Source organism: Euleptes europaea, chromosome 20, assembly GCF_029931775.1.
Source record: "Euleptes europaea isolate rEulEur1 chromosome 20, rEulEur1.hap1, whole genome shotgun sequence".
Classification (NCBI taxonomy): domain Eukaryota; kingdom Metazoa; phylum Chordata; class Lepidosauria; order Squamata; family Sphaerodactylidae; genus Euleptes; species Euleptes europaea.
Genome location: NC_079331.1, coordinates 24305446 through 24319264, shown reverse-complemented (window position 1 = coordinate 24319264; position 13819 = coordinate 24305446). Strand labels below are relative to the sequence as shown.

The following is a 13819-nucleotide window of genomic DNA, read 5'->3' as shown; positions in this document are numbered from 1 at the left end:
GAGGATAGATTGGCACCTTTTTACCCACATTGGGTTGAGATTTGTTCTGATCTCTGGGTCTGTAGTATTATTAAAAATGGTTATAGGTTAGAGTTCAAGTTTTTACCCTCCTGTTCCCCACCTGATTCACCAAGAGATAATCCTTTTCTGGAGTTCACTCTGCAGCTACAGGAACTCTTGACCAAAGGAGCAGTAGAGAGAGTACAGTATGAACACCCCAGTTGGGGCATCTTTTCAAGAGTGTTTATTGTCGACAAAAAGGATGGGGGACAAAGACCCATTCTTGAATTAAGAGAGCTTAAAAATGTTTGAATGTTTTGAAATTTAGAATGGTTTCTCTCTCTGATGTTCTGCTTGACCAGGGACTCCTGGTTCACTGTTTTAGACCTCAAGGATGCCTACTTTCATATAAGTATCCATCCTGATCACCGCCTTTTCCTAAGATTCTGTTTTGGAGAAAATATTTTTCAATACCGAGTCATAGAATAGAATAATGGAATCATAGAGTTGGAAGGGACCACCAGGGTCATCTAGTCCAACCCCCTGCACAATGCAGGAAATTCACAACTACCTCCCCCCACACACCCCCAGCGACCCCCTACTCCATGCCCAGAAGATGGCCAAGATGCCCTCCCTCTCATGATCTGTCTAAGGTAATAGAATCAGCATTGCTGACAGATGGCCATCTAGCCTCTGCTTAAAAACCTCCAGGGAAGGAGAGCTTACCACCTCCCAAGGAAGCCTGTTCCACTGAGGAACCACTCTAACTGTTAGAAATTTCTTCCTAATGTCTCGATGGAAACTCTTTTGATTTACTTTCAACCTGTTGGTTCTGGTCCAACCTTCTGGGGCAAGAGAAAACAACTTGGCACCATCCTCTATATGACAGCCCTTCAAGTACTTGAAGATGGTTATTGTATCCCCTCTCAGTCTTCTCCTCTTCAGGCTAAACCTACCCAGCTCCTTCAACCTTTCCTCAAAGGACTTGGTCTCCAGACCCATTACCACCTTTGTTGCCCTCCTTTGGACACGTTCCAGCTTGTCTACATCCTTCTTAAATTGTGGTGCCCAAAACTGAACACACTCCTTTCCAAGTGGATGAGGAACCATTAACAAGCACTGTTTGGGTGCGATCTGTCAACCAGTTACAGATCTACCTAACAGTAATAGGATCTAAATCTCATTTTCCCAATTTGTCAGCAAGAATTTTATGGGGAACCTTATCGAAAGCCTTACTGAAATCAAGATAAACTATGTCTACTGCATTCCCCTGATCCAGCAAGGTAGAAAACATTACACACATTGGATGTTAAAAGGGCCGTTCTTTATTATTTAGGTAGGACTAGGTCTTTCAGGTTGGAGAAGTTGCTATTTGTTTTCTTCTGGGGCCCCAAGAAGGCTAGGGCAGCGTCATGACAGATGATTTCTTGTTGGGTGATCTCGGCCATCCTTGAAGCCTACGGGTCTGTGAGAGAGCCTTGTCCACTGGGTGTGAGAGCCTACTCCACTGGAACGCTTCGGGGGGGGGGGCTTTGGCTGCGTTCCATCACATTTCGCCTTGGATTTGCAAGCGAGAAGAGATACGGAGGTTGGAAGGGCCGTTTTACATACACTGTTCCAGTAAGAGGTCTGCCCTCCTCCTTTGTTTTGGTAAGCTTGCTAAAATCCCCATGTGGGGCTTCACAAGAAGACTGAAATGAAAACAGAGTTGCACTTACCTGTATCTGCTGTTCATTGAGGTCTTCTGTGCAGACACACATCCCTCCCTCCTACCCCGCTGCAACCTCTCTAATGGGTCTTCCTCTGGGCCTAGGAGAGGTTTGTGGTGGTAGACAGGGACTGAGGGAGAGGGGGTCGCTCTTCCCCTAGACACATGATGGTTCAGGCGGGAAGCCGTTGCTGGACAGACTAGGGGAGGAGCCCCCTCTATACCGTGTTTCCCCGAAAATAAGACATACCCATAAAATAAGCCGTAGCAGGATTTCTAACCATTTGCTCAATATAAGCCATACCCCGAAAATAAGACATGGTGATAGGCGTGGCTATGCAGCGTACCAAGACTTCCCGCCAGTTCACTGTTCCTGGAGAGTTTCCTCGGCCTCAGACCACTCGTCCTGTAGCCCTGCCCGTTTCCCCCTGCCTCGTTCCGGTGGGCAGGTAGCCTGAGTCGGGGCGGCGGGGCTGGCAGGGAAATGCCGCCCCTTGGAAGCGGCCGCTGGAAGGAGGCTCCTCGCCTGTTGCCCGCACCCGGCCGCCATTCCCGCCCATGGAGGGGCCGCCGTGTCTGGCCTGAGCTCGGCGGCGGCGGCTGAAGCGAGAGGGACGAGGCGGCGGAGAGGGACGAGGCGGCGCGGCTCCCCGCTGGGCTGGCACAGCATGGGTAAGGGGGGAGGCTGGGGCTGGGTCAGCAGGATGGGAAGAGAGACCCCCCCCCGACCCCCAAATAGGCTGTGTGAAAGCGCCCTTCAAAAAGCCTTTGGACAGGTCGCGCCTTCGTTGATCCCGCCTCTGTGGCCGCGCGGGCCTCCCTCCCCCTCCACGCCCAGCCCTGAGACGCAGGCCCGGCCCGAACTCCCAGCCCGGCCACCCCACGGCCACTCCCCTCAGGCGGCCCCAGGCCATACTTAATAAAAATAAGACATCCCCTGAAAATAAGCCATAGTGTGTCTTCTTTAGGAAAAATAAATATAAGACAGTGTCTTATTTTCGGGGAAACACTGTAGTAAAGCTCTAAAGAAAATCAATCTGGTGGCAGGCCTGCGCCAGGCGCAGTCCCCACGTGTGTGCACAAGAAGACCTCAACGAACAGCAGTTACAGGCAAGGGCAACTCTGTTGTATTTGTTATGAGCTGCACCTTCTACTAGTTCCTTCTTCAAAGTGTGGAGACTCCTCAGGAAGGGGAAGGAAGTCATTAGAACCATCACATCCAATAAAATCTTATCGCTTGTTTTCTTTATTCTAATTGATACTTTGTACGATTGTTTTAATGCTGAAGAATCAAATGAGGCTAATGTTTAAACTCTTGCACTGCTTCTAGATAACGGAACTCCTGAACGACGTGGAGCGGCTGAAGCAGGCCCTCAATGGCCTTTCCCAGCTGACGTACAGCAACGTCGTTCCGACCAAGAGGCAGAATCAGCAGGCAGAAGCCCTCCAGAGCCAGGTGAAGACCCTGCAGCAACAGCTGGCTGTAAGTAGCCAAGGTGCCCGGCAGCGATGGGCCTTCTGCCCTGGGCCGATGAGACGTTTCTGCTTTCATGCTGAAGAAGCTGAGAGAGCAGCACCCGCACAGGGCATCAGTTTTCTAGTCCTTACTGGGCTCTGTTTGAGTGTGGGGGGTGGGGGGCAAAATCTCGGGAGCATATAAGTCTAGTGGCGGCTATGATGGGGCAGTGGGGGGAGGGGTGTCGGTGCCCTCTATGGCACCTTCCTCCTTCCCAAAGCAAAGGGGACTCTTGATAGTTGGACTCTGGGGAATGATCGGTGGTCCTCTTCCCTAGGATGCTGAGAGGCAGCACCAGGAGGTCATCTCAATATACCGGACTCACCTTCTTAGTGCTGTCCAGGTAGGTGTTCTTGTTCTTCTGCATCCGTGGCATCCCACGGGACGGGGCAGCTGGAGTACTGAGGTTGGGTCTTCCCTTGTGGCCTCTCTCTGACAGTGCTTCCTGACGGCCTCCAAGGAAGGGCATTCTGTAGGCCGCTTGTGTTGCCAGTGGGAACAGGGCAGCAGGGTCTAGGCCGGGGTGGGCAGTTGTTTTGGCCCAAGAGCCAGATGTGGCCACTTTCCCACGCTGCTGCCCTTCTTGGCCCTGGAGTTTCTGAGAGCATCAGTTTGTGACCTGATACTGCAGTGAGCTGATCTCAAACAAGCACTGGAGCAGTTTGAGGGCCAGATGAAAAGCTTCGGTGAAGGGGAGGTGGGACATTGGGCTGCAGTTTGCCCCCTGTGGCCCAGGCAAAAGTCATATTGAATTGATTCTCTTTCGCAGAACCATCTCTGAACCAAGAACATGCAGGGAATTTAGAGTGTGAAACTGCCAGTTGTTCAGTGTGTGCTGAAGGTCTCTTTAATTTTCAGGGTCACATGGATGAAGATGTCCAAGCGGCCTTACTTCAGATCCTCCGAATGCGGCAGGGGCTGGTCTGCTAGTGGGGTAGCTGCTGCTGTTGGAGTCCAGAGGCAGCTTCAAAATGTACTAACCTTTCAGGGCTTCTTTCTTTCTTAGGCGTTTCGGGTTACAGTTGTTAAAAGCGCTCTTTCCCTCCCACTTCTATCAAGGGTGTGAGGAGGAAAAAACACTAATTTTTTTAACAATGCAAAAAGAGCTATGGTTCACTGACAAAGCTTTTTGATTTTCGGAAGGCAGGAGTCATGGCTTTTATTTTCTGGTAGTCAAAATGATGACACAAGCCGAATTCTGAATGTCTGATTGACCATACAAAGCTAAAATAGAACTCTTCCACTTTCTTTGCCTCAACAAATTCAGTTCCTCTTGTTGAGAAATGCAAAGTACAACAAAGCACACAAGTCCTGAACCAAAATCACTGTGGCCAAAATTCTGTCTTTGTGATTTTCAGAGTGGATTTGTTTTTGGTGGCTGTGTCAAGTTTGATTGTACCTGGAGGAGCTGCAGGCAGAAAACTACCAGAGGCAGCTGCTGGCAGCACAGGCTGTGTCTTGTAGCTTGGCTGGCTGGATTGCACCTTCCGAAGTCATTTTAAGGACTAAGGAGCAGTGCCTTTTTATTGCTCACCACATGAAAGGAGGCCATTAAACACTCGCTGTTGGGTGTGTTTTTTTTAACAAGAGATTCTTTTTTTCACAAATTCTTCGTCACTCTGATTACGTGTTTTAGAAATAGCAGGACTGGAATAATTGCAATTGAAAAGCTGTTACCTTATCTCAAACTGCCGGAACCCAAAATTGTGTGAAAGAATTCTCTTCACGAGGGAGGGAAAAAACCTTCTTACTGAAGTAAGAAAGCAACAGTTGGAACAGTCTCAAAAAAACTTCCAGTTAATATTTGCTGAAACAAATGGCCCAGGGGTTTGGCAATAGAAGCTCGGGGACTTTGGGATATGCTGCCCTCCCTCCCACAGAGCAGCCCTGTGTTGAGGGGGGTGGGGAGAAGCTATTGCCACCTGCACTTGCGGGAGGGGAATAACTGCTGGCAGCTGAAGATGCAGGTGACTCTGCCCTCAGCAGAGCTTTCCCTGGGAACTGGAGCCACTTCCTCCTCCTCCTCCTCCTTGTGGGCTTTCCGCTGTCCCCTTCAGTGAGTGGACGCCAACAACACTTAAGGCACCATCCCAGTCGGGATCTCTCCTGTGCTGGTCTCCTGGAGTTGCCTTTGTGTTCAAGGCTTGTGCGGGATTGTGTGGCTGGGGGAGAGTGTGCTCTTAAGGGTTTCTGTGTGCCAAAGCAGGGCTCAGTTGTTCTGAATATCACCAAATTGGCCTTCCCATAAACCAGCTTTCAGCTGCCATTTGGTCAGTGGCAGTGCCCAACGGTGTTCTTTTCAGCTTTTGAATACTATATTTTGTAAATTATGTATTATAATACAGGATGCTGGCTTTTATTTATGCAGGGAAATGCATATGTAGGAAGGAGAGAGCTGGATCGCCGTCTTGTGTTATATGAGACACCCCACAGGGCTGCGTCTCTTTTTTCTTTTCTTTTTTTCCCCAAGTATGTTAACAGCAATTCCAAAGACTGACACTGAATCCTGGATTTCTGGAAAAGCCAAAATACTTCAACTGGGAGTATTAAGAGGGGGCTGCTTTAGAAATGCCCGGCTCCCTCATTGTAGTGCCCTGAGGCGAGTGTTTATGCTGCAAATAACCACCAGGCAAAGCGTGTGTTTCTGTTCAAAGACCATTCTGGCCAAGGGAGCTCCTGCATTTTCACGGGTCGGTACCAAAGAGGGGATCCTGGATCTGCACGGGGATCCGTCTTACCTGTCCTGCCTGCCCCTGAAGGCCAGGCTTGATGGATATGCCAAAGTACCTGCAAGCAGGCTGAGAACCCCACTGTGAAGCGAGTTCATCCCACAAGTGCCGCACTTCCTTCACGGCTGGTTTCTGGACTTGTGAGTAACGGAGGGGGCTGCCGATGACAACATGCTGGATGGCAAGCGGAAACCAAAACCTCACCTCAGAACCTGCCCAACTCAAGGGGGGGTTCTTCCCTCTTTGCAGCAGCCCAGGGATGCCCAAGCTGCCACCCCAGGGGGGTCATCCATGTAACAAATAGCTGCTCCCTCCCCCTCCAAGGGCCTGCCTTGAAATTGGGCAGAGGGGAGAAAGAAGAGCCTCAAGAGTTTGGCAGATTTACAGGGAACGTCGCCAGCTCTGCCATCCGCTGGCTGCCCCTTCCCAGCAGAAGTCCAGCCAGGAACCAGCTTGCCAAGTGTACTTCTTCCTCTTACCAGCTTACCTCTTCCTCTAACCACCACTTTGATATCTGGTGGTTTTGATATCCTCATACTAACACCGTGGTCACTGTAACTTTTCTTACGCAGGGAGACATTTTGCATATTTTTATTCTCTCTTCCCTGCATTACATATCAATAAAAGTTTTTATCTTCTGTGCTGTTGCTGAGCATGTCCCACTTTATCCTGATGTTGTTTTGGGGGCGGGGAGAGAAGAAATTAAGGGTTTTTTTGGTAGCATTGGGACATATTGCAGAGGAATCCTCTTAGGGCCTCCTGTGGAGAACCTGGCTGAAGAGACAAAGTCTGTCTGGAAGACGAAGAAGAAGAGTTGGTTTTTCTAGGCCGACTTTCTCTACCACTTAAGGCAGAATCAAACCTGCTTACTATCATCTTCCCCTCCCCACAACAGACACCCTGTGAGGTAGGTGAGGCTGAGAGAGCTGTGACTAGCCCAAGGTCACCCAGCTGGCTTCATGTGGAGGAGTGGGGAATCAAACCCGGTTCTCCAGATCAGAGTCCACTGCTCTTAACCACTACACCACGCTGGCGTGGTGTGTGTGAGGAGCAGTCTCTAGTTCTGGGGTGCAAAGACCTCTTAATTACCATTTTTAGAGGGATGAGAGAACTTTAATTATTTTAAAGATTAAGCAATAGCAGACGATAATCTGTTGGTTGTCCCTTCCACATTAAATCTATTTCATAAGAATTTTTCGTAGCTTGCAGTTTTCAGGTAGTTATGGGTCACTTGTACCAGAAGGAGCAGTTACAAAAGGGTAAAGGTGCTTTTGGAAGAACACCGGCTTATCTCTGGGCATGAGGCAATTACATCCTAGGAAGGGAAGGACTTCCACCTACCTCACAAGCTGTCTGTTGTTCGTGGGGGGGGGGGGAAGGTGATTGTAAGCTGCTTTGAGACTCCTTAAAGATAGAGAAAGTCGGGATATAAAAACAACTCTTCTCTGTTTCTCACACACACACATCAATTTTCTGGCTTCTAAAAGAGGCCAGGTTAAAAAAAATTATTTTGCTGGTAGCACACCCTACCAAGGAAGAATCCCAAATGGGGTAGGGTGTTAAACACCAGCGCCCACCCCCTTTCCCTGTTCTCTGCTAACTCAGAGTGCAAGGCTGAACTGCCAGCCAGAGGATGTTGTGAGCTGAGGAGGATTTGCAAGGGTGATTTCTGACCAGGTTATTAGGGCTGACTGGTCTTCATTCTCATTTGTGTCTGACAAAGTAAGCTTTAGAAAAGAGCAAGAGTTCAGTAGCACCTTAAAGACTAGCACAATTTCTGGCAGGGTACCAGAGCCTTACTTTGGGAAATGCCGTTTGTCTTTGAATTTTCTCCTACTATCGGCTGGGACGGCCTCCCACTGGAAACATTTCAGATGCCCCTCGAATTGCAGTGGATCATTTACTTTTCAGCTCAGCCTTTCACAAAAAGGTATTTCTGCAGACCTTTCTTTGGGGGAGGGGGTTGCACCCAACAGGCTCTTGAGTGGAATAGGCACTTGTTTACCTTATTTGGTGATTAAAGAGATTTTATTGGGGGGGGGTTCCTTCAACATAATCTATACAGTGGAAACAATAATGGGGTGCACCTGCCAATAATTTAGGAGCAGATCTGGGCCCAAGTCTGCTTCAACAGATAAACACCAGCAAGAAATTAAAAAATGGGATTGCAAAGAGAATTCAACCCTCCTGAGTGTTGGGGAGGGAAGGTGGACAGTGTGAGCCCCTAGGAACACTGATAGTGCTAAACCCTGTGAAGACCATAACCCCACAACTCCACTATGCAGATGTGTCTCCTCTTCAGCTGACTCTGACAGATCTTTTGGTGTCTGGGTGCAGGCTAATAAACTGAAGCTTAATCCAGGTGAGACTGCGAGAAGCTATTCATCGACCATTCAGCCTGAGGATCAGGGAGTCAAATTATTTTGAACAGGGCTGTGCTTGCCCTGAAGTCTGGGGGTGTTGGCATTCTTTCTAGCAGATCCCTTCACCATTAGCTAGAGTTGCCAACCTCCGAGTGGGACCTAGAGAGCTGCCGGAATTACAACTGATCTCCTGGACTGGAGAAAATGGCTGCTTGGGAGAGCCGGCTCTATGGCATTATGTACCACTAAGGTCCTCAAACCCCGCCCTCTCTAGGATCCACCCTCAAAATCCCCACAAATTTTCCAGCCTAGAGTTGGCAGCCCTACATACCACCAGCTGGTTCACGCAACTCGATTCCTTGATCAGGAAGATACGGCCATGGACTGCGACGATCCTGCCGGGAGGGCCTCCAGGTGGGTTCAGAGTAGCAACCAGGGGGCCAGTTTTGGATTGCCAGGAATATCTAGAACCAAACCCGGAGGCTCCGTGGCCCCCGCTGACCCCTTTTCTAGTGTCTGCCAGGTATTTTTAGAAAGTGGGCGGGGCCAGTGGGGGCTCCTGATTGGCTGCGTAGATTTTTAGTTGCTTTGGTGGCGGCGGCGGCTGTCTCCACGGTCCAAGGAGCTTCTGTGTGTGACTGAAGGTCAGCTATGTATATGCAGGAGAGCGTTTTCAGGCAATATGTTCCTTTAAAAAGGCATCTTGTGAAGCAGAGCCTCCTCCTGAAATGCTGAAGAGTTGAGTGGTGCGTGGCCTCCCTCCCTCCGTGGCATTTTGTGGCTGCTGTGGCTGCTCCCACCGCCCTTTGCGAGAGTTGCTGCAGGGAACTCTTGTACTGAAAGAACGGAGCTGGTTGCCCTGTTTCTGGGCCCATTGCAAAGTGCCAAGCAGTTAGAGCAGGGGTGTCAAACTTAATTGCTGCAAGGACCAGATATTTTTCGGGTGTGTCTCCTGCCCTGCCCAGCAAGCTGGCTCACCTGGGCCGGGCAGGTCCATGCCTCGCCAGCCCAGATTGAGAGTGGGGTGTGTGTGTGATCACTTCAGCTGGCTTGTGGGCCAGATAAGAGCTCTCAAGGGGCCGGATCCGGCCCACGGGCCTTATGTTTGACACCCCTGAGTTAAAGACTAGGGCCACTTACTCCTCCGTGACCCTGCCTGATTCTTTTGGTCATCTTCTGAAGCCCTTTTCTCTGGTTCTCCTTTCCCCCTTCAGACGTGAGACCTGCAACTACTGGAGACAGGGCCTTTTGAGTGGTGGCTCTCCTCCCCATAGCACCCAGGCAACTGCTTGCCCTTTTTCAGGCACTGTTTAATTGTTCTTGTTTACCCAGTGAGACAGCAAGGGAAAAGTCTGCTGCAGTACAAGACTGTGTGTTGAGTTAGTGGGGGGAAAGTCATGGTGAATGATCAAGGGGACTGGATGGAAGTGCTGTGCTCCTGTGCTCCTGACTATGTGAAACTACCAGATAAGCACCAAATGGTGACGTGTCATGTCTTAGCATGGAATTAGGATAAAAGTTCATTCCCCAGTACAATCGGGGCTCAGTCTTTTATGCTTGTTAAGGCGGCTGAGCCGCAGCTGCAATAAAACTCTTTTCTCGACTAACGGTCTCGGGTCTCTCTCCTCCACGAACCCCCGTTTTGCCGCAACACCGGGGGGGGGGGAGGGCTGGGCCTGCTCCCTGTATAAAGAAAGGAGCAAGGACCCTCTCCCCCCACCACACACTGAAACATTCCTGCCAGACAAACGGCACCAGAAGAGGAGGGTGGGTGCTCACCAGGTGGGGCTGGGAGAGCTGGAATGACAACCGATCTCCATACAACATTTCCTCTGGAGGAAATGGCTGCTTTGGAGGGTGGCCTCTGTGGCATTCATTGTGCCCTGCTGAGATTCCGCCCTCCCAGGCCCCACGCCCAAATCTTCAGGAACTTCCCACCCTGGAGTTGGCAACCCTGCTCGTGAGCAAGCCGAACTCTGTGCTTCAAAAAGAAATGGCTCTAGGATTCTTAAGTGTTTCTGCCCTGGTAGGCGGAGAAGGATGGGGGACGTGGACTTGGTGTGGCACGCATCGCTAGGTGAGTTGGGGCTGTAATTGCAGCTGACGTGTTTTCAGCGTAGGGAGGCAGGGGTCTTGCTCAAATGCCTCAATAGTCAATGGATTCTTTGCCTCTTTCCTCTGCTACAGGCCGGCTTAAGGTTGGGGGTTGGGATAGGCCTCTGCTTCTGTCCCCATTCCCTATCCTTCCTTACAATATGGGCAAGAGAAGCCATTGCACATGCGGCCTGGAGAATGACGCACTTGCCAGAAACCGGTGGGGGGGGGAGGCTGGTGCCCTGGCCTCTTGGCAATGCTCACACAGGTGCTTCACTAGGTTCCTTTACCTCTTCCTTGGTGCTTTCTCGTGGGAGGGGGAGCAGCTGTGACTCTCGGTTGCCGTGCTTTCCTTTTGCTCGCAGGGCCTTTGATGTCGGTTGAGTGGCCTCTCTTCATTAGCTGCGTTATTACCTTTTAATAGCTTTGAAATTTTGTTCAATTTACTTTCTGTAATCTTTCCCTTTCCCACCGTTCGTGCATGACTTTGATCCCTCTTGGCCTCATCATCTCTGTGATAACTCTGAGCTTAATTTGTGTTTGAATGGGAATGGGAGTCGGGCTTGCTGCAGTGGCCATAGAGGCTGGGGCTTTGGTAGCAGGACCAGCTCCTGGGCCTCCCCATCCCCCAACGCTGAACTACTGAGAGTGGGAGGACATCTAGACAATGGATCATTTTCTAAAATATGTTCCTGACAACTGTTTCATTTCCCTTTGCTTTCTTGTCGGGTGGTGGCCTGCGACACCAAAGACTGTCCTTGCCCGGGCAGTTTCCAGGAGAGCTCACGCTGGGAAAGAAATGGAAGCACTTATTTAGGCAGCTCAAATCTGGGTTTGCTTGCAAAATTTAAATTTTGTATTTAAGATTTCCCCCAGCTATCCCTGAAATCCCCAAACACAACAACATCCATAAATCATAACCTATGGACTCAAATAAGGTAATAGTTTATAACAATTATGTTGGGGTATTTTTGCCCCCTCCCCTTCTGCATCTTAAAACTGAGTGCTGAAAGTTGCAAAATAGTTCAGATTGTAAAAATCAAGAATTTTTGATGTGCAAAATTGTATCCTATTAAACATTCTCTGATGGGCACTTAACCTGGGATACCAGCTCCGGGTTGGGAAATGTCTGGAGATTTTGGGGGTGGGCCCTGAGGAGGGTGGGGTTTGGGAAGAGGAGGACTTCACTGGAGCATAATACCACGGAGTCCCCCTTCCAAAGCAGTCATTTTGTCTAGGGGAACTGATCTCCGTCACCTGGAGATCAATTATAATCCTGGCAGATCTTCAGCCACCACCTGAAGGTTGGTGACCCTGTGCTTAACCAAACCTGGTCGATGTGCTATGCATCTGAAGAAGAAAGCTCTGACCCATGGGAATGCATGCTGAAATAAATTCTGTTCATCTTTAATGTGCCACATGACTCCTTTGTCACTTCTCTTTGCCGATAGTTTGCTGCCGCCGGACTATTCTTAGGACTATTCTGTCCCCTGCCTGCCTTGGCCCTACCGCCCCCACCCCCCAGAGAGTGAGGCAGAGCCCAGCTGCTCACATGCCCCACCCAGCTTGGACAAGTGGCTCTTTCCCTGTGCCATGCACGGCCAAGTCCCCGCCCCCCCTCGTTCCATGATGCACGGGCTAAAGCCAGCCATATCCTTCATGACCCCATGAAAGATGAGAACCATTGTAACGGTGGTGGAGTGCATTTGCCCCATGCAGGGGAAGGGGTTAGGGTTAGCTGCTTTGGTGTGATACTCTGAGCACATGTTGAAAGGTTGTGGTTCTCTGTCTCTCCTGGACAACTATTGTGCAAACTTGTCTTCCAAGCAAGCAAGTCAGACAGAATGTGGCTGCCCTCTGTTGTGGATAGCGAAGCAGAAAAGCAGGTGAGGGGAGACATTCTTCAAAAGAAAATCACCGCTGGAGGCATGGAAGAGAAGCAAAAATATGCCGTGGCCAACAGAGGGCATTCTGTGTACACTGAAAGGGAGGAAAAGCGATATTGGAAAGGAAGAATGGCCCGGCCTCTGTGGAAGCTGCGATGCCGGCCCGGCCGCAGCACGTGGGCAGCTCCCTCCTTCCCAAACTTCCTTGAGGGGCCGACCTGGCAGCTAGAAGCAATCCAAACCATTGGCCAGGGCAAGAAAACACCTGGTCTGCCAAGCAAATGTTGTGTGATCCCTTCAAGAACTTGCCCTCCAGGGTGCCTTGCCATGTTGCAGAGGAGACCCGACTCCCGAGTTGCCATCTGTGAAACGTTTATCCAACCCAATGTTAAAAAGTTAGAAGACAACTGGGGGCCAAAGCTAATTTTGGCTGCATTTGAAGACTGATGTCTGAGTTCAGCCCAATCTCTTCTAATGCACTGTTGTCTGTGCGCACTCTGAAAATTCACATCATTTCACTCTCTAAGCATTGAACTGTCAACTGTGATTTCTCTTCCCATTCTTCAGTTCAGCCCTCCCCATTTGGTACCTTTGGTAGTTTCTTTTCCACAGGATTTTAACCACTGATTCTCACACACCCAACATGGAGGAAGAGTGTTGCCGTAGAACTTAAAGTAGTCTTTCGCTTGGCTGGTAGCAGACAAAGAGGTCTCTATCGGCCTTTGTTCCCTGCCTTGCTGAGTGAAGCTGGAGGCTGGAGCTTCCTCATAGTTGGGTTGAGCATTTTTCTAAGGAGTTTAATTCACACAGTAATCTTGTGCTTAATTCTGATGAAATGATCCCTTCCACCTACCCTAGAGGGCCAGCTGTAGATGTCGAAGAAATTAAGGAGCTAATAGGTAACCTGAAGTATGGCAAAGCCCCTGGTCCTGATGGGCTCCCTGCCGACTTGTTTAAGAAATTTTAGATTGGTGGGCTCCGCTCCTTGCCAATTTATTCACATCTATTGATTTGTATGGCATTTTGCCTAACTCTTGGCTGAATTCAATAATAATCCCTATTTACAAGAAAGGCGACCCAACTTTACCTGAAAACGTTCGCCCCATCAGCCTCTTATCAGTCTTAGGCAAACTCTATGCGAAGCACCTTGAACAACATCTCCTTAGGTGGGTTAAGGACAACACCATCGTTGGCCCTGAACAAAAATAATAATTATTTTTGGCTTTCCCAAAAATAAATCAACCTTAGACCATTGCCTGACTCTTGCTTCTCTTGCAGAAAAATACATGAATCTGGGTAGTAAGAAACTTTTCGTAGCCTTCATTGACCTAAAGTCGGCCTTCGACTCTATTAACAGAGATAAACTCTGGTCCAAGCTGTCTAAACTAGGAATTGATCCCCGTCTCCTATTTCTGTTAAAAAAAACTTCACTCATCTACAACTTGCCAGGTAAAATATTCTTCTAAAGGTGACCTTACTGATAAAATTTCTTCAAACAAGGGTGTGAAGCAAGGCTGCATCCT

General features: G+C 49.5%; 1 protein-coding gene across 1 annotated transcript in view; it reads left to right on the top strand.

Moving 5' to 3' along the window:
• The window catches only part of UACA (uveal autoantigen with coiled-coil domains and ankyrin repeats), a 49470-nt gene extending 45295 nt beyond the window's left edge, over window positions 1–4175 (top strand). The window contains exons 16-18 of the mRNA XM_056865877.1: window positions 3039–3191; window positions 3502–3567; window positions 4083–4175. Coding sequence (XP_056721855.1) covers window positions 3039–3191; window positions 3502–3567; window positions 4083–4154 — 291 coding nt within the window. The 3' untranslated portion in view covers window positions 4155–4175. The remainder of the gene's footprint in view (window positions 1–3038; window positions 3192–3501; window positions 3568–4082) is intronic.
• The last annotated feature ends 9644 nt before the right edge of the window (window positions 4176–13819 follow it).